The sequence below is a fragment of the Cloeon dipterum genome, chromosome 4 (genome assembly GCF_949628265.1).
Source record: "Cloeon dipterum chromosome 4, ieCloDipt1.1, whole genome shotgun sequence".
Taxonomy (NCBI): Eukaryota; Metazoa; Arthropoda; class Insecta; order Ephemeroptera; family Baetidae; genus Cloeon; species Cloeon dipterum.
In genome coordinates, this window is record NC_088789.1 from 24,601,690 (window position 1) to 24,620,470 (window position 18,781).

General features: G+C 37.1%; 1 protein-coding gene across 1 annotated transcript in view; it reads left to right on the forward strand.

The window, feature by feature from the left end:
* The window catches only part of LOC135941859 (KH domain-containing, RNA-binding, signal transduction-associated protein 2-like), a 177,863-nt gene extending 160,164 nt beyond the window's left edge, over positions 1-17,699 (forward strand). Inside the window, exons 9-10 of the mRNA XM_065487608.1 lie at positions 7,963-8,074; positions 17,436-17,699. Coding sequence (XP_065343680.1) covers positions 7,963-8,074; positions 17,436-17,499 — 176 coding nt within the window. The 3' untranslated portion in view covers positions 17,500-17,699. The remainder of the gene's footprint in view (positions 1-7,962; positions 8,075-17,435) is intronic.
* Positions 17,700-18,781: the final 1,082 nt, after the last annotated feature.

Below are 18,781 nucleotides of genomic sequence, written 5' to 3' on the forward strand. Positions count from 1 at the left end.
CAATAATATAAAGTCTAAAGTATGAATGAGGGATTAAAATTTTTAATATTTTTAAAACCGCAAAGAACAATTAAACTGCACTAAGTTTGTCACCCGCAGTTAAAAAAAATTGGTTATATTCGCAATTGTAAGAAATCCAAACAAGTATCGCACTGGCCTAAAAAACCTTCTTAATCCAATCCCCGGTCAACCCTTATCAAGGCTCCAATAAGTCAAGCCGGCTGATTGTGAGTTTCCTTGCAGGCCGCAGTGTTTTTTGTTCAAAAAGACGCTGCCCATTAGCAAAACCAACAGCCCACGCGCATATAAATGGTTTTTGTTCTTATCTAAAGCTGCGGCTGGCCTTCGGGGTCGTTGACTGCTTGAGCCGCTTTTCAGGGCCATTAGCCGGAGACAAACATTCCCGAGATGTGTAAGTAAGTCTTCTCGTTGTCTCCGCGGCTGCTTTTGCGGGTGGCTGGCAGTCTTTAAAATTCGCTGCCTCTGTACCGGGCGGCGACAAGGAGGAATGCGCCGGGCCGGCACCGAGCGGAGGTGGATTAGGTTAACGTGACGCAGGTTTCGCATCCGATGTTTGATGTCAGCTCGCGAGAGCACGTCTCATCCGCTGGCAGGATTTGGCCCGCCGCCGCCGCCACTGCGCGTGCATTGCGCCCGCAAAACACGAATTCCGCACGGCCAATTGCTCCCGCTGGCGGAGCAGAAACGCCGGAATTCGAGCAGAAGTGCTTTTGACACCTCAACTGCTTGCTCTCGGAGTTTCCACTACCGCCAGCTTCACATGCATACGAGCAAGTTGTCGGAAAAGCTTATGTCAAAGTTTCAAACAGTTAAACGTAAGGAAATTAAACGTTTATATATACGATATCAATTTGAATTGTTTTCTGAAGGAAAAATTTAAACCAAAATTAGGAATAAAATTAATCTTTAAACCATGAAAAATATAAAATCAGCGGGGGCCAGATGTGCCATAAAATTGGTTCGTACTGCGCAGATCCAAGATGGCGTCTGAATGTGGGAAACAAAAATCTCTCTTTGGATTCCCGTACGAGTGTCAAGAGTTTGTTTTTACGATCCAAAAGAACAGCTGTTACAAGTAATGAAAATTATGTCACAATATTGACGAAAACTTGCTTCTTTTCGCGCATTTTCACGTGACCGTTTTTTTGCACCATACTCCACCGGAAGCTATACCTGCGCGTCGCAAGAATCTGCCCCCCGCTGTGTAAAATGAGTAGGGATGTGAAAAAACAGTCGATTTGGCAAAGAAATAATCGATTATTATGGTCGGAAATTTAGAGGCAAATAATTGATTTTATAATCGGTTTCTAGGCAAATAATCGATTTTATATGTTCCTAAAGGCAAAGAGTCTATATTTTTTTAAGCAAAAGTTAGTTAAAGTAGAACTTAAATTGGAATGATACTGGGCAACAATTGAAAATTATTTAAATTGTTGGATACCTTAAACAATTGACCGATTTAAACAATTTGTTCAACAATTTGCAATAATAAAAAACGGCCCTTCCTACAGTAAAAATTCAAATTTTGCCAATTTTCTCCAAAATTTACAGTGCTTGAACATATTTTCTCGGCATATTCCGATTCCTCTCGTCGAGGTCTGTCCAACGGTGTATGCCACTTATTGGGGAAACTCTTGGTTTTGAAATTAAATCGGATTTCAAGTAAGGAGACAGCCATTTTACCATTTGAAAAGCACGGTAACTTTCCAGCCAATTTTCTCAAAAAATTACAGCGCTCCTTAGGTCAATTTAGGCTTTAACTGAATCCTAAGGGATGAGTTTATGCATTGGCAACAAGCATTTTCCAGGCTTTTCCAGTATCATTCCTCTTTAACAGCCGCTAAACATTAAAAATATTTTTGCATTGTTGGCATTAGCAAGTTGTAATTTATGTTTATTGTTTTTTAATTAAGCAACAGTTAACTTCTGCAATAAGCAATAATGAAATTAGGTCTGTTTATTTAAGCTGAGGTTTTTTAAAAGCTGAGAAATTTAATAAAACGCTATTATTCAAGAATATTCGGTGTATTTAAAAAAAACTGAAATGGGGTGCAGTATAGTAACTATTTAATAATATGCATATAAGCCATATTTGTGCAAATATATTTGTTAGCCAAACAAAAATATTTAAAACTATGCTTTGTGTAATCAAACGGTTGTTTATTTTTAAATATCTATGCATTTTTTACTAATTGCGATTTGGAATTATTTAACTAATTTTTTTATTTCTATTAATTTCATTTAAGCAATAATTTAAAGGGCAGATTTATAAATAAAAATTGGGGTTCCATGAATTCATCATAATTAGTAAATAAAAATTAGTAAAATTTTCTCCAAAATAATTTTTGTCGAATACATTTGCGCTGGTGCTTGCCAAAGCATTCAACTGGAATTTCTTTGTTGCAAATGCCACATCCAACCAATGAATTTAGTTGGATCCTTCTTTGGTGTAATGGACGAGACGGATTGGCCTTATTTCTATAGTGCTTGGCAGTGTTTAGGTCCTTTTTCCGCGCATCAGGTGTTTCGATGCACGTTGAGTCTAAAAATTGGTACAAAAGTAAAGTTTACGGTTGCATAAAAAATTCACAGACAATTCACACGCAAGAATAAACAATATTTGAATTTAAAAATATTAAAAACATTGACAAAAAATAGGAGAAATAAAGCTTTTTATCATAAAATACCATACCCGTTTCCTCATAAGAATACAAGATGCATCGTTCTCCACTTTCCACGACTGTTTCTTCTTCGGAACCGCAGGCAAGTCCAGAATCTTTGAAACTTAAGGAAGTTTCTACCGGCCGTTCCTCCTGTAGGCATGGCTTTGGCTGTAGAAGAGCAATCCTCTGTTCAATATTGCACTTGTCGTATTGAGATAGCTTGATCTTGCAGTGCACCCCATTTCAGGATTTTTAAACATGCTATTAATCAAGAATTCTTTAATAAATTGGTTTTGGCAACCTCTCTGCTGCTTAAAACATTGAATCACGTGGAACGGTTTTCGACGAAATAATGAGATAATCCCCATTTTTTCAAAATCAGAGAAAAATGGCTTTTTAAATGGGTGATAATCGAAAAATATTCGGTTTGGATTAAACAATTGAAAATAATCGATTTTGAAAATCTGTCAAAATGCTTAAAAATTCGTACTCATTTGATAGTCCGGACATCATAAATGCAAAAGAAAAAAAATCAATGATCGGTTTTGCACAACCCTAGGGATGTATTTTTCAAGATTTATCTTAAATTTTGCACTATCGCAATCCCTTGCAACATCAATTTTTTTAAATCTGTTCATGGAATTATTGATACAAAAAAAAAAAAATAATTAATAAATTTAACACAGATTACTGTCTGCCTATTGTTATGAAATTTTGATGATGCATTTATTGATTTTTAGGCTGCTTCCTGCAAAAAATGTAAAAAAATCACACTCACAACCCTAAACGTGACTTATTAAAAATCCCTGTAAACTCTCATTAAACTTTTTCACACATAAACAAAAAATACTGAAAACCTATCCATACTATTGGATACTTAAGTGGACCATATATATCCTAGTTTTTAAATTTACGAGCATAATTTTCCACTTTTCAAAAAGAAAAGTTGGTCAAGAAGATCAATTTAGCAAGATAATTTTACCCCGCGCATTTTAAAAAAATGTCGGTAAATAATCTCTAAAAATTTGACCTAAATTAAATAAAACAACAAGCACGGTAGTAAATTTACTGAATGGCGCTGTGCACGGAATGCAACAGCCTCTTTAAATGGCTCGAAGCACGCTTTCCGCTTGCAATAGCGGAAGCGGGCGAAGAATGTGCACCTGGTGTGCCCTGAACTAATGTTTTCTTTCCGACAGGCCGAAACTTCTCAACTACTTCGTGTTGTGGAAACGGTCCACATCCTAAACGTTCAGCCTTCAATTTTTAATGCGTCCCCGGAGACCGGGCCGGAGTTGCTTTCCGCCAATCTATTATTGACAACTTGTCATTCAGTCACTTAAGAAAGCGAGGGTTTTAGCTGAGTAAGTTGGCAGCCCGAATCCAACTTTGCAGGTGATAAATCCCGCGAATAAAAGTTGTAGGCTACCCGATTACGCGGTGCATATCAAATTAGGCTTGCGGGAAGATTCAAGGCCTGAAGTGTGCGAGATTTGCATAGTTTTCCAAAAGTTCCCCCGTACAATCCCTGTGCGTGGGGAGAAAAATCTATTCTCGCCCCAGGAGCGAATCAAAAATTCAAAACATTCGCCTAGAAAGAGAGTTGGTCTCGAAGAGTGTGTATTTCCATGTCCTTTCCAAGTTTTTGGCCGGCATTTGTTCAGTAAAATCTCGGTTTGGATTTATTTATTGGCTAGGAAATATTGTCTAGTACTCATAGTTTTGAAACAATTAATTGGGTCCTAGTGTGATGCGACCTACCTTTATTGTGCTTTTAAACATCTCCAGGCTATGGTTCGCGCGGAGATAGAGAGAGAGAGTCTGCCGCTGCCCTTGACATCGAGGGCAGTCCAGTCCACTGCCTCTGCCGCTCGCACAAAGTCTTAACAGTCTTCAAAACTTATGAAAAGCAACATGAACTCTCTTTCTCTCTATCTCCGCGCGAACCACAGCCTGGAGATGTTTAAAAGCACAATAAAGGTAGGTCACATGTGAGGTATTTTTTTTTTAACATTTTTTTTAAATATCATGGCTACGGTATTTTTACCCGTTTTGACCGAATAAACGGCCGTTCCCATAGTTTGACACGCAATTAACTAGATTTTAACCATTCCCCCCAGACATTTTCACGTACCTTTTTTAATCATAATAATATTTGTAATTTTTTAATTAAAAATATTATTTGAAAAAAATACACAAAATTAATTAGCCAATAATTACAAAAATAACTTGACCCTCTATATTTCTGGATTTATCTAGCCTTTACAAAAATAAGTATCTAACTGGTTGTGAGAGAATATGTAGACGGTTTTTATTTATTTAGATTCAAAGCAATTTTTATTACGGATCAGTAAAGCCCCATACATCTCCATAGTTACTGTTGGACGAATGTTAAGACATTTCGTTCCGTGCCCTTTTTGCCCTTTTAAATTCATGAAATATGTTTATTTTACCATTTCTAAACAGTTAAAAAGTGCTGATAGAAGAAATATTTTTTGATGGTCTGGATACAAAAATGCTTGATGCTAAATTAATTGGGCGCTCGTTTAGGGGTGATCTGCTTATTCAGCATTGCTAACTGACAATCTGACCAAGTGTTTCAAGTTTGTGTATTACTCTTCATAATGAAAAAATATTTGAAACCACAAAGAGCAAAGTATTTCACTTAAGAAAGTTTAGAGTAAAAGATATAATGGCAAGGAGAGGAGTATATATTTACCTTTACTTTAAAGAAAGGTAAGGAAATAGAAAATGTAACGGTGTTGTTATAATATTAATAAAGCATTTTTAATTTTTTTATTATATATAAAAAATATTTAAAAATTAAAATAAATTAATAAATTTGAAAAAAAATTATGATGAAGTAATATTGATTTATTTAAGCAATATTGTGCTATTATTATACATTTTGAATAAAAAACTAAAATTTTGGCTTCCTAAACATGTTTTTGGATCAACATGAAGTTCTGCAAAAGAAATTTGTTGCATTGGATTATTCAAGAAGCCTGTAAATAGTATATATTGCATTAGATAAAAATACCAAAATAAATATTTCGTTTTTAAATTTTTCCTTTTCAAGAAACAGACCGTAAATGCGAGAGAAGAAGCGGATCCGCACGCGTTCTGCGTCGGCAGTCGTTACGTGTGCGAGAGCGCGATGCAGGCTGCCCGTTGGTCGTCGGTGCTCAGCAGGCTGCATAAGCTATTATTAGTTGCGGTCGAGGCTGGCGTTTGTTGTTGTGTTGTTATTACCCAGGCGGTGAAAATGCCGAGTGCCCGCCTGCCTGCTGAGGGTAGTCTTTTATGCTTCCTCTACCTGGGCAAAATTGAACACGTCAACAAGACCGACGCCGCCTTTTAATAAATAGCTTGGCTCGCTCGCTCGCTTGCTGCTGCTGCTGCGGCACACACACACACACCGTGCAAGAGCGCAGATGAAATCGCCTCCCTATTGCACGCCGAGCTGAAAACGGCACTAATATACTCACATTCTGATGCTGCTGCGGCGAAATGGGTGGAATATCACTTAACGGCGCCGACATCAAAAGCGTGTGGAGGCTATCTTCTATACACTGGCGAGTCGATTGCTCTGAACGCTGCAGAAATTAGTTTTCAAACCGGAGACACTTTGCAACTTGATACACCACGAATGATTTGGTTTTCAAGAGGAATTTCTGACATTACGATGCCGTGAATCAATCGATTTTAAGCTAAAAAAAAGCTGCCAAAGTTTTCAAGAACCTGAATTTTTATAAATTTGCATTGATCCTGGCCTTTATGGGGAGGAATATTTCCACAGTTTAGTTTATTCTTCAATATTGCGTTACAAGTATGATTCATTAAATATCAAGTTTAAATAGCGTCCATTTTGGCGTCATGTGACAATTTTGGGTTTTCATCAAAGCAAAAATAATTCGTACTTGAGAAAGGGTTTAATGTGTGCAAGAATTTTATTCGTTTAACTTTTTTTATTTACTAAATATGAATCAGCAATCCCTATAAGCTTTGCATAGTTCTAGATGTAGAAAAGAAAACATTTATTGGCAATTGAAATGTGGTTTAACATTAGAAACGTGTGAAAATGGGAAAGAGTAACACTCATCGTTAATATATAATTTGTTAAAATTAATATTGCAGGAACAAAAATGGAAATATTTATTTTATAATTTTGGAAACATTTGAGCCGACTGCTGAAAAATGTTTGCAAATTCATAATCGAAATTAAATTTAAACATTTTCCCAATTGAATTTATGTGAGGACATCTGTGTATATTTAAACCTGATTCGCATAATCTTTGCAAACGAGGTTTTCTGTTTGTAACGCTCGTCTAGGGTTAGGGATTAGGGGTGATTAGCTTAATATTGCTTTCAGCGTTACTATTTGACCAAGCGTTGCAGATTTGTGTATTATTTTTCATGATGAACGAAACTTGAAACTACAAAAAAGTAAATATCAATCATAGATATATTGATGGTAACGTGATTGGGAGAGGTAAAATTTATATTCACATCCACTTTAAAAAAAAGCAAGAAGAGAGAAAATATAATAATGATGCTCAAATTTAAACTTAAGCATTTTTATCTTTTAAATATTAGTATAAAATTTAAGTAAATAAATATATTTAACTTATTGTTAGCTCGGTTTAAAATTTTATAGTAAATAATCATTTATTTATTTAAGAAAGATTAAAATTAAATATAAAGCAAAAAATGTATTGCTTGCAAATTAAACAATTTTAACAGGAAAATTAATATTTTACCCCTTGATTGGGATCAGTTATAGGCATGCTAAACATCTATCTGTGTATTTGCTCCTGGGACGTTTGGCGTATTTAATTGGATCAACGCGACGTGCGAAATGAGCAGGCAAGCGAGAGGGATCACGAGGAGCGATATTAATTAGGTTATTCAAGAGTTGGTGCGATAAATCAACAGGCGCGATCTTAATTATCTGCATAATAGCGAGAAAGGGAATGGATGAATAAACGGGTTATTTTGCACGTTTCCCCCAAATCAGATTTTCGCTTGCTTAAAACTTCCCTCGTGAAATAAACAAGCTGATTAAGGAGGAATCAGCAGGCACTCAAGCCAAATTGGAGGAAATTCGCTCCTTCCGATATCTCGTGTGTCACGCGACTTTGTGCCGCTAAAAGAGAGAATCAAACGCCACCCCGCCGCCCCGAGGGTGGACGGTGGAGTTTCGCCGCGCCACCGAGGGGCGGCGTGGCTCGTTCGTTCCAGTGCCGTACTAACTCCAGTTTTCGCCATTGTGTTGCAGTAGCTGCCGCTGAATTCGCCGCCAGACCCGAGGGTGGAGCGCTCAAAGTTGCTGCAGGCTTGGATAGAGCCCGCTATCGGCACGACCCGTACGCGAGGCTCGTTGACGCCAGGTACCCGGCCAAACTACAGCTTTAAATTAATCATGCCACCCTGCCCCCTGTGTATAAACGCTCCGTTTACAATCTGACCCACCCGCGAAAAATCGCCTCACACACACTCAGACACTCACACACCACTCTAGATACACACGCTCACACTCATAAACACACGAGATGATCATCTCTCGTACCGACTGTCCCCTCCCCCGCTTATCGCTCGGCTCACGGGTGCGCGGCCGTTTATCTCTCACTCGCCGGGTGCAACGTGACGCTATGCATGCTCCACATCTCTGCGTGTGTTTTATTCCGAAAATTGAATTATGTTTCAAGCGCGGTGCAAGCGTATGCGGGGATTTAAAATTTGTCCTGCTGTTAATCCTTTTTGCAGACGTGTTTGAACTCGTGATGAGGGGCTGCTGTTTTTGTTGTTAATCCGTGGGGAGATTACTCTCTTCTGCGTTTGGAATTTTGGACGCGAGGCCGCGTTGTTGCGGAAACCATTATTATTAGCTGGTTTCGAACCGAGGGGTAATTTTTTTATTAGAGTGCAGTTTGCTATTTTTCGCGCTTCAATAACAAAAATGGTATAGTTAATTTTTAACGTTACACGAACTCCAATGACTAATTATACCAAAAATTATTCCGCCAAAATGAATGATAAATTTTCGAGATAACCTCAGCTAAAAAGGAATTCTCTTATTCTAAAATCGACTAAATTTTATATTCTATTTTGATACCTCTCAATCTACATGTTACGCTATGGAAACGAAAGATATTGCATTTCACAAAAAATCTGCTATGCTGGAGCTCACATAGAATAATAAATTCAAAATTTGATATTTAAAATTTATGAACAAGTATTGATTTTCAAATAAAATTTTAATATTGAAGCATAATAATTTATTTATGCACAGAATTCAATTTAAATATTTAATTGCAAACAAAAATTAACAAGTAATTAATATACATAATTTAGACTTTGATCTTTTTATTCGTTCAATTTGGATATTAGCCTTGTTGAATTATTATTGATAATTATTCAGTTGATCAGAGAGATTAAATTGGGTTAAATGCATTCATTGGAAAAAATTCCATAAAAGCTTAGAGTGGAAATTTCTTATATCATGAATTTTATTGCCATTATTTGACGTACAATATTTTCCTTTCGTAACTGAACATTTTATTTTAGAAGCATTTTACAGGCCAAAATACATCGATTTGCCAGGAACTTACAAGAGGCTTTTTACTTATGTGTTATATGGCAAATAATTTTATATTAAAAATCTTTTTGGTATAATTAAAAATAGTTTAATCTTATTGAACATTATTTTAAAAGCAAATTTTTTAAAAACATATTGAGTGGAGCTCTATGTACACGTCAAAATTTTAGAAAATAATTTTATTACTAGGTGAAGCAGATAGCTAGCTGTTCATTGAGTATACTGTTTGTGAAATTTCTACGATGCACAGTACTAACGAAAATAATACTAAAATAGCTGTAAAGTTTATGATTTGGTCAATTTCTCGAAAAAATTAACCAGCATCTCTGATTTCTTTTTTGATATTTCGATACCTTTTGTCGCGATCACACAATGGTGAGCGAATTTAAACAAAATTTTCCTTCTGGCGAAATAAATCATGATTTTCAACAGGGAGATGGTGCTTGCCGCTTGATTAGCATGCAATTTTTGGATTCTCAGAAATTGGAACCGCAAACGTGGAAAAATTTAACTATTTCCCAATTCTTATAAGAGTTATGCAAGTTAAGGTAAAATGGAGTTGTCAAAATTTTTGTGTCCAGCTTTTTTTTTAAAAAAAAAATATAATTTATACATTAGTTCAAATTATTGAATCTATCCCATTTTTCCGTTATAAAAGCTTAAATTGCTTTAGCCCCAGAGATAAATTTAATATGGATGAAATTTTACTTTATTACAACTGGAATCGTTGTACTAAACAGTAATTATACGCAGTAAAAATATCCCATCGTGGAATTGCCTGTTTGAAACCGTTATTTTTAATCAACTTTCAACCGGGTTCCATAAATTCCATTATTATTTTTTCGAGTGGCATTGCCCCAACAGACACTTTAATCATGCTCTTTATGGGCCCACTTCAATATCCTCTATCAGTAATACACGTGAATAACGGCTGCGAACGCAATATAAAATCATGCACCGACACGCCAACTGCCGATGTAATGTCTCCGGCTGCAGCATAATTCCCATTCGGGGTGCAAACTTTTACATTATTTCACTCGTATCGTGAGTGCGCTGGAAAAATATACTCGAGTGACCGTGATCAAATATTCATCTCACGCGTTGGCGCCGTAAAAAAAGAGAAACTCGGACGCCATTCAGCTAATATGGAAATTCTCCAATAACTTCAGGGCGGCGGCGGCGGCAGCGGGTGCGTCTGCCGATTTTTCTTCTCGCCAGCAGCAAATAAATAAATAAGGAAAGGGCCGGCTGCCGAGGCGGAGAGTAAATAATAAATTTCCATCATCTGCGGCGCAGCATCTCTCAGTCACCTCTTTATTTTCGGCCTCCCGCGACGAGCCGGCGGCCCCCACCCCCTAAATCACAAATTCAATAACTCTCGCAGCGCCGCTCGCTCACCTTGCGCGCCGTGTCAAAGATAAAATAAGAGAGCGAGAGAGCGCGAGCGACGGGCTGCGAAAAATCGCACGTCCCCCAGCAGCCGGCGTCGCGAGGCAGTTAGAATTATTAGGTTGCCGGGGCGAAACTCAATCATTTTTTCTCTTGCCCTGCTGCCTGGTGCATCAATTTGATCGCACAAACGCTTATTTTTCCCCTTTTCCCCCGCGCCCCTGCTTGAAAACCAACATCTCTCTCGGCTTATGCAATTCGATTACTCGCCTAGTCGGATTTTATTATGTCAACCCCAAAGTCAGTGAAAATTAGGGTTGACATTTTAATCAGAATATCGGATACTTGATAAATTTTGAGAAAAAAAAAATTCAGAGAGATTGGTTTTCCCGAAAAATTGGCAAAAGACCAATTGTTATAAGTGACAACTGTTTAAATTAACTTTATAAAACGTTATCATGTTTCCCTTTAATTAAACTCTACTCAGTGTCGGAAAATATGATTATAAACAGAAAATACTTAAATCTCGACGATAATTTGGGCAAAATAATTTCGCCAACGAACTCTCCTCGCCCGGTATAGATTAAATCAATGCTGTTTAATTTCTCTCTTCCTTTTTCCCAGCTTGACGCAGATTTTCTTTTCAACTTCTCATCATCTCAGTCAGCAAAAGAAGACGTTGCCGCCGCAGAATTAATAAACGAGTCCATCACATTTCTGCGGCATCCATTTCTGGCGTTTTTTGTAGCGGCAGCGGCAGTGGCGCGGTCTCTCCTTTTATTAAAATGAGCGCGCGCTATTCACTAAACGACGAATAATTTAGGAAGACGAGGCGCCGGTGAATTAGCATGCCTGCCACTCATAATAATACGCGCAACCAGCCGACCCGAGCAAATTGCAAATTTAATTTGCGACGCCCGTGTGACGTGTTTTGCGCCCGTAATAAATGCGTGCAGCATCCCGATTCCATTTTTCCTGCCTGCTTTTTTACTTATTTATCACATATACGGCAGCTGGCGTTTGTTTCAGGATTAGGGTGATTAATTCATGACTCGCTGGCGTGAGCCAGGGTTAATATTGTTTGCTCTCGAGAAGGTAGTCGTGTGTAAGTTATAACTTGCAGTCAACCCAGATTGGAAAAAAAAGGAGGAGGATGCTGGAGGGGGCAAAAAACTCCTTGAAAAAACTCTCCTGGCAAACAACTTAATCTCCTCCAGCAATCTTTCTAACCTACTTAAGATTTTTTTTCTGAAAACTTCCGGTATCATTTTTTATTTTTCAATATTATAGCTGCATTATAAATCTTTTCCTCACTACCATGCACCCAGAAGTGACAATTAAAATTAAAAAAAATCGTACTTTAATATAAAAAATAGCCTGTATCTATTTTTCTTTTGTTCAAAAATGCCGGTCAGAGGGAACAAACAGCATATTTTTTTAATTTCAAGTTAAAATTACCTAGAGTTGAATTATTTTTTAATTAAGATCAATACTTTAGACCGAAATATTTTAATATTACTAGAAATTCTCATTTCTGTTGCCGGAAATCTTTGAAGAAGTTTGTAAAGTTTTCACAATTTATTGTTTTGAATAAAACTCTCGAAAAACACTGAAGCTGGGATTTTTAGGCGATGTATAATTATTTTCCGAACATCTAACCGTCATGAATCATCAGATGAAATCCAAAATTTAAATTGTTAGACTTTTACAAGTCTTTTATTTCTTATGGGGTACTTTCGGCCTTGGTAGGTTAAAATATAATGTTTGGCGGTTTAAGGATTAGAACTCTAAAAACGTAATTTTATTTAAGTTTATCTTGTTTCTGTTAATATGAAGGGATTTAATTCCCCCTAAAAAATAAAATCACTGAAAGATATGAGAAATAAAAGATAAATAAGGTTCAAATCACCCCAAAAAACAGCTAATTATACATGCGAATATTTTTTTAAGAAACAGCCCGAGCTACAAAATTTAAAAAAAAATAAAGGACTTTCTATGTGGTAATGTCTACTAAAATAATTTTCAAAATAAATATTTTGCTCTGGAGGGTTTTTAACACATTTTAGAATAACAAAATTGAGTAAAAAATCCTTTTAACGCTTGAATACGTTTATTTCTACTTATAAGAACAAAATACCACTTAGAAATGCTGCCTAAAAAGTCTACTGATATATTGAGGACAATAAAAAATGTCCATTCTTTGGATCATTCAAAGGACAAATAATTCCAATCCCCGATTCAACGCCTGGAGCAAGCCGCTTTCTTCTCTTTATTCCAAATTAAGTCTTTTGATGCATATTGAATTATTAACCGAGTTCCAAATAGTTTGCCAAATTCCACTTGGTCCGAATCGAGGGCGATCTGGTCTGTGTCTGCCTCTCGACGCCCTCACGGGGTGCTCTAGCTCGTAATTGAGTTTCAGCTGCTAAATCGAGATCAAAAGTGACCGAGGCGGACTGCAGCTTTTATTAATTCGTCTCCAGGGAATATTAAATCGAGCCTTCCGAAATACCGTCGCCGGCGTCGTCTCGAGCCCGCTTCAAAGAGGCTGCGGGCAACTTCTCAAGAATTCAACTGCCTGGCTGCTCCGAGTGCGAAAGTTTGCCTTTTTTATTACACCGAGAGCGGCTCCGCCGACGCAATCAAAACTTTCACTTCGCGCCCGGCTGAAAAGACATCGCGCACAAAACACAAATTAAACAAAAACGCGAGCGCTGCACATGCTGTATATCAGTGTTTAATGTGACTTGAATTATTCGGCGTGCCAGCAGAAGAATGGCCCGCTTCCACTTTGTACGGGGGAACTAGCTGCTGGACGCGAGCCAAGAAACGTGCGAATTAGGGGGCGAGCTCTCAATTTCTAAGGCCCCACCGATTATTCTTCTTAAATGATTCGGATTAAAGGAATTTTATATGAAAGGGGGAAAATGTTTTTCAAAAGGGAAAATTGGAGCATTATACGACTCAGTTCTGTTGTTTTTATGTCCTCCCCAGTAAAGAGGGAGAGACTTCTGATATTTACGAATAAAAAGAGGATTGATATAGAAAAACCTCGGAAATGGATGCATATATTTTATTAGTTAAATACAAAATTGATGTAGGTTTAGTGCTGAAATTTTTTAGAGAAAAGTGGCTGAAAGGTTGGCATGCTATTTAAATGGTGAAGACTGTCTCCCTCTTTGATATCGTATTTTATTTCACAACAAACAGTTTCCACAAAGAGTGTCATAAAACTTTTGGAATAGATCTCCACGAGAGGAATCTACCTCTCTGCCTAGAGGCCTGTAAGCTATGGAGAAAATTGGAAAAAATTGAATTTGAATTGAAGCAAGAAGCTTTTTATGATTTTTGCAAATTGTAGAACAATTAGTTATAATTAACAATTTGATCAGATAAATTTAATAATTTTCAATTGCTTGCCAAAGGGGCTAAACCAAACAAAACCGCAAAAAATCAACAAAATTTGGGAAACAAATAACGATTTCCTTTTCGGAATCTTGATTTTGCTCTCCAACTGTCTTATGAAATGTAGGACTTAATTATCAAAGTGTTTCTGACTCAAAAGAGTACGAAAAAACCAAAAAGTTCAAATTTGAAGTCCTTTAATAATGGATTGTGCAATAAATGCACATGTTAGCAACAACGAGAAGGAAAAACTACTGGCGAAAAGCCAAAAATCATTCACAAAAATTCATACATCATCTGTCGTAGTCTAGAAATTTCCCTGTGCAAAAACTTATTTTTTTTAATCTGGGAATTAGGGAATTTGCCGATCTTTCTTCCTTGATAATAATTTATTTGCAGCCTAAATCAATTAAAATTCACACTTAAATTTGTTTTTTCTCTGATAAAACGCGGTAACTCGTTCCAAAATATACCTCTTGAAGAATATTCCTCCCCTGCTCCTTGAAAATTTGAAGTGGTTTCCCATCAACAACGTCTTTTGATTTCCCTAGACTTTTGTTCTGGATTTCACGGGTATTAAATTACAGCCGTGTATTCACATCCCTGTTGCACACAAATTCATCTCGCCTCAGAAACATTTTCCTATGGTGGGGAAACTTTTGCATTAAATCGGCAGCCGTGCTGTTTATCCTATTTTAACCCTGAACGTATATCCGCAGATATCAGATTTGTCGGGAATGGGGATTTCCGTCCGACGCGCGCGATTGAGAGTGAGAGAGCGATGCACTGGTGAGACCGACCGCAGGGGCCACCCTTGATCTTCAACTCAAACACGCCACAAACACTCTCACTACTCCCACACACACACACATACTCACTCGCGCCTAACTTTTCACTCGAGACACACGCAGTTCCTCGCCCCCAATCGAGCAGTTGCGAGACGCCCAAAAGTCGGCCAAGGGTCCACTCTTCTTGCCTCATTTGCCTGCTTAATTAAGGAGGCCCGATTAATTCCTTTTTAACGAGTCGGTGCGCGCCGGCCGCTTTCCAGAAGTGTAATTGGGCAATTAACCGAAACGACAGCGGCCATTTTTCCCCTGGATGCTCCAGCTGCGCGCACCGGGGGTCCCATTATGCCGTTGGCCGGTTTTTGTGCAGTGCTTACCGTCGTGTTGGACCAGTGCCAGACGAATTTGCACCAATTTCACGAGAATCCGCCGGTCGAAAAACAATGTAGCTAGCGGGAGGCTGCGCCTGAATGGTTTTTCATGCATTCCAAGTAAAGCCTGGCAACTTTTTCAATCTAGTTTGCGGAAATTCGCAAGGTAAGTGAAACACATGCCTGCTCTACACTCTCTCGATTTTCCTCACGCGGCTTCCCTCTTGAGTTGCCTTATTTTTCGACCCGGCCCACGATGCAAATTTACACCACACACAAACACACCCGAGAAAAAGAGAAAAAAACACTCTAGCCTGTAAGCAGATCCAGATTCAAACGATGTCAATTGTGTACATAAATGCCGAAAATGCTATTTGACTAACTCGTTGTGTACTAAACTTATAATTATATAACGATACATGCTAAAAATCTCTGGGTGTTTATCTCAAGACAAAAACAAACATAAGAGTAGGACGTAGTTGTCTGCTCCACTCTGTAGCCACTAAAGTTAAACGGTAATTTAATTTGCCTGTCGCTGTCATAAATAGGGAGACGTGATGTTATAATAATGAATGCACCTCTTTCTCTGCTTTGATGTGAAAAACGTAGTGTGTAGACGCAGATAAAACGTTATTCAAATTCGCCGCTCCTGATTTGCATCCAGCACCTCCTTAAATTAATGTGCACGAATTTAAAAACAAACAAACAAACACAGGACGAAAAAATGAACAAAAAAATCACACACATGTCTGCTTAAAACTCTGTTCGTTTTATTATGCATACATAAATATTCTGCAGTGTTGGCATACTTATATACCATTTTATGATTATTATTTGCATATAGTATGAATATTTGATTGTTGTGCTCAAACAAATCGACAAACTGCTCTGCCCCTAGGCGATAAACCCGCTAAAAAAAGATAAAACATCACTAATATGTGTCGCATTTACTAACTCCCAACATATCTAAATAGAAACACACACACACTGGATTTAGACTCGCTCTACTTGTGAATCTGGTGTTGTTTTGCCATAACATGTAGCATTTAAAAGCCGTGTTTAAAAGCGATGCATTTGTTGAGCTGTAAAGCGGGACGAGTTCCGCGAGGAACCCGTCCCGCGGCAGACCTATGATTTATTAACAACGCCCGTTTTTATAAATTATGACCTAAAAAGGCTTTATTATGTAAAACTTGACTTTGTAAAGCGTTTTTCTATTCAGTGTTGAAGAATAAAAATTGATTGAGAATGAGACAGATAAGCGTTCTTCTTCCATTGTCGAAATAAAAGTTCGTTCTTTTTCGTTCTCATATTATAGCCCCACTCAAACTCCTCGAATCCCTCTCTCTTAACTACAATTAAACGCATCTCCTCTTGTGACAAGAGAGTAAAGCGAATTACGTGCATGCTGGCGTTCTGTGCGCTCACTAACTCGAAATAAAACCCTCTCCAAAAAACGTCTCCTTAACACCTGCAGTAAAAAACGAATAAAAAACAACAACAACAACCCTCAAAAAAACCAACCAAACCGTTGTGGATGTTTGCGGCCCGTGGCTTCCAAAGCATGCGAGGCTGAACTACTTAAAAGCCGTTTTAATCCTGACCAAACAACATTAACAGCCGTTTCAGGTGCAATATAAATCATCTTGTGTGGTTCTTTGTTCTTTCTTTGCAGAAAGGAGGATAAAGGCGGTCAGTTGAAAGCAGCGGGTGACTCGCAAATATTTATCTCCTAAGCACTCGAGTCTCCCTCGCAAATGTTTAGGATTGCAGTTCTGCTACGTACACGCGCGTCCCTTTTATCATTTGCTCCCCCAGCAAGACAATCACACGGTGACAAAAACCACCAAAAAATCGCTCTAGTCATTATATCAATCCCGAGTTTTGTCACTGCTATATCTCTAAATGTACATACACTGGACGTGTTATTTTTGCAACTCGCTGATTCGTGTGTAAAATGTGTACGAACGAAAGTGGAAAATAAAATGACTTTTTCCTCTGCTCTCACTTTCCTCTTGTGCAGTGTCTCGGTGCAGCTCGTGCTTTTTATTTTCGGCGCCAACGCCCACGGCCGTTGGCAACTCACATTTATATTGCTGCTGCTGCTCTCTGTTCCATACTGACTTTTGACACAGCACACAAAAAAAAAGAAAGGTTTTATGGCTACTTCGTCTGATGCAAGTTTTGGTTTTCGCTCCAGTTTGCCCGACGTGACAGAGATAGATTTCCCCGTTGCCGCCGCCGCTGCTCTGTTCAAAACTTGATCTCTTTTCTGCTGGACGGCATTCGTGGCTCAGAGATTGAAATAATTTTGATAAAAAGAGAGAATAAAACGACCGAGGAATAGTTTATATACATACGCCAACGGAATCTTACAAACCTCGACTCTGCTTCAGAATATAGATATATATGAATTGTACACTATATTATTGTATAACTAGAACGAGAACATCAATTTTAAAAATAGTGGATATTATATACACTAACCTCTAAAAAGCAACTCTATTAAACGTTTAAAAACATGGTGTAAAAATTATTATGTTTCTTGAATTTAAACCTCTATCGTGGTACGATGTTGATGTATGTTTATGTGTCTTCAAAGCACCAACCAATAAATGTAATTAACCATTAACTTAATTTTCTAATTCTTTAGTGTCTATTTAGCTGCTGAATTTGTGTCATGTGCCAAAATTTCGAAAGGGATATTTAATAAAGCAAGACTAAATTTATCAAAACATTGGTGATTTTAAATTTCCGTTGTTTCCATTACAATCTACCTAAATTTTATAGGCAGCTGACTAATTTGAATTCATTTTTAAATGAATGAGGAATGATTCCGCATTTAAAGGTTAACAGTCGAAGGACAATTTTACAGTTAAAATATTTTCATAACTATTTCAAGATAAATCGACACGTCTTTATTTTCGACTCCTCAAATGACGAGTTAATTCCACATTTTGTACCAATTTTTCAAACTTAGTTAGTTTTCTGCTGCCTTAATTATGTGTAGATAGTTTTAAAGAAGCCAGGATATTCAAAATTTCAAAATATTCGTGTTAAGAAGGAAAAAATATTTCAAATCTAGGAGGCCTGATTTAAGTAAATAATTCGAAGGCTTAAAAATATTAAAAAGTCAATAATAGTAGTTCTTCTTGCAATATACCTTTTTTTCGGAAAATAATGAAAATGAGTTAAAAAGTTTGTCAAACATGCTATATTTTTTATGAAAAGCTATCAAAATATGTTAGTCCCAAGAATTTATAGTCAAAATTATTGAAAACAAAAATTTTCTTAAATAGATTTATCTAACAAATAACTAGAATTTACAGATTTTTTATATACCACTTACGTTAACTTAAAATTAGATAAATAGTAAATAAAATTAAAAAAAATTTATTTATATATAATTATGTTAATAATATTCTCATTAAAGATTATAAATTTATTTTTATAATTAATCATTAAAAAACAAAATTTTTTAAACCTTGAAGAATAATTTTTAATTGAACATTTCATCAACTATATTATGGAAAAATTATGATATGA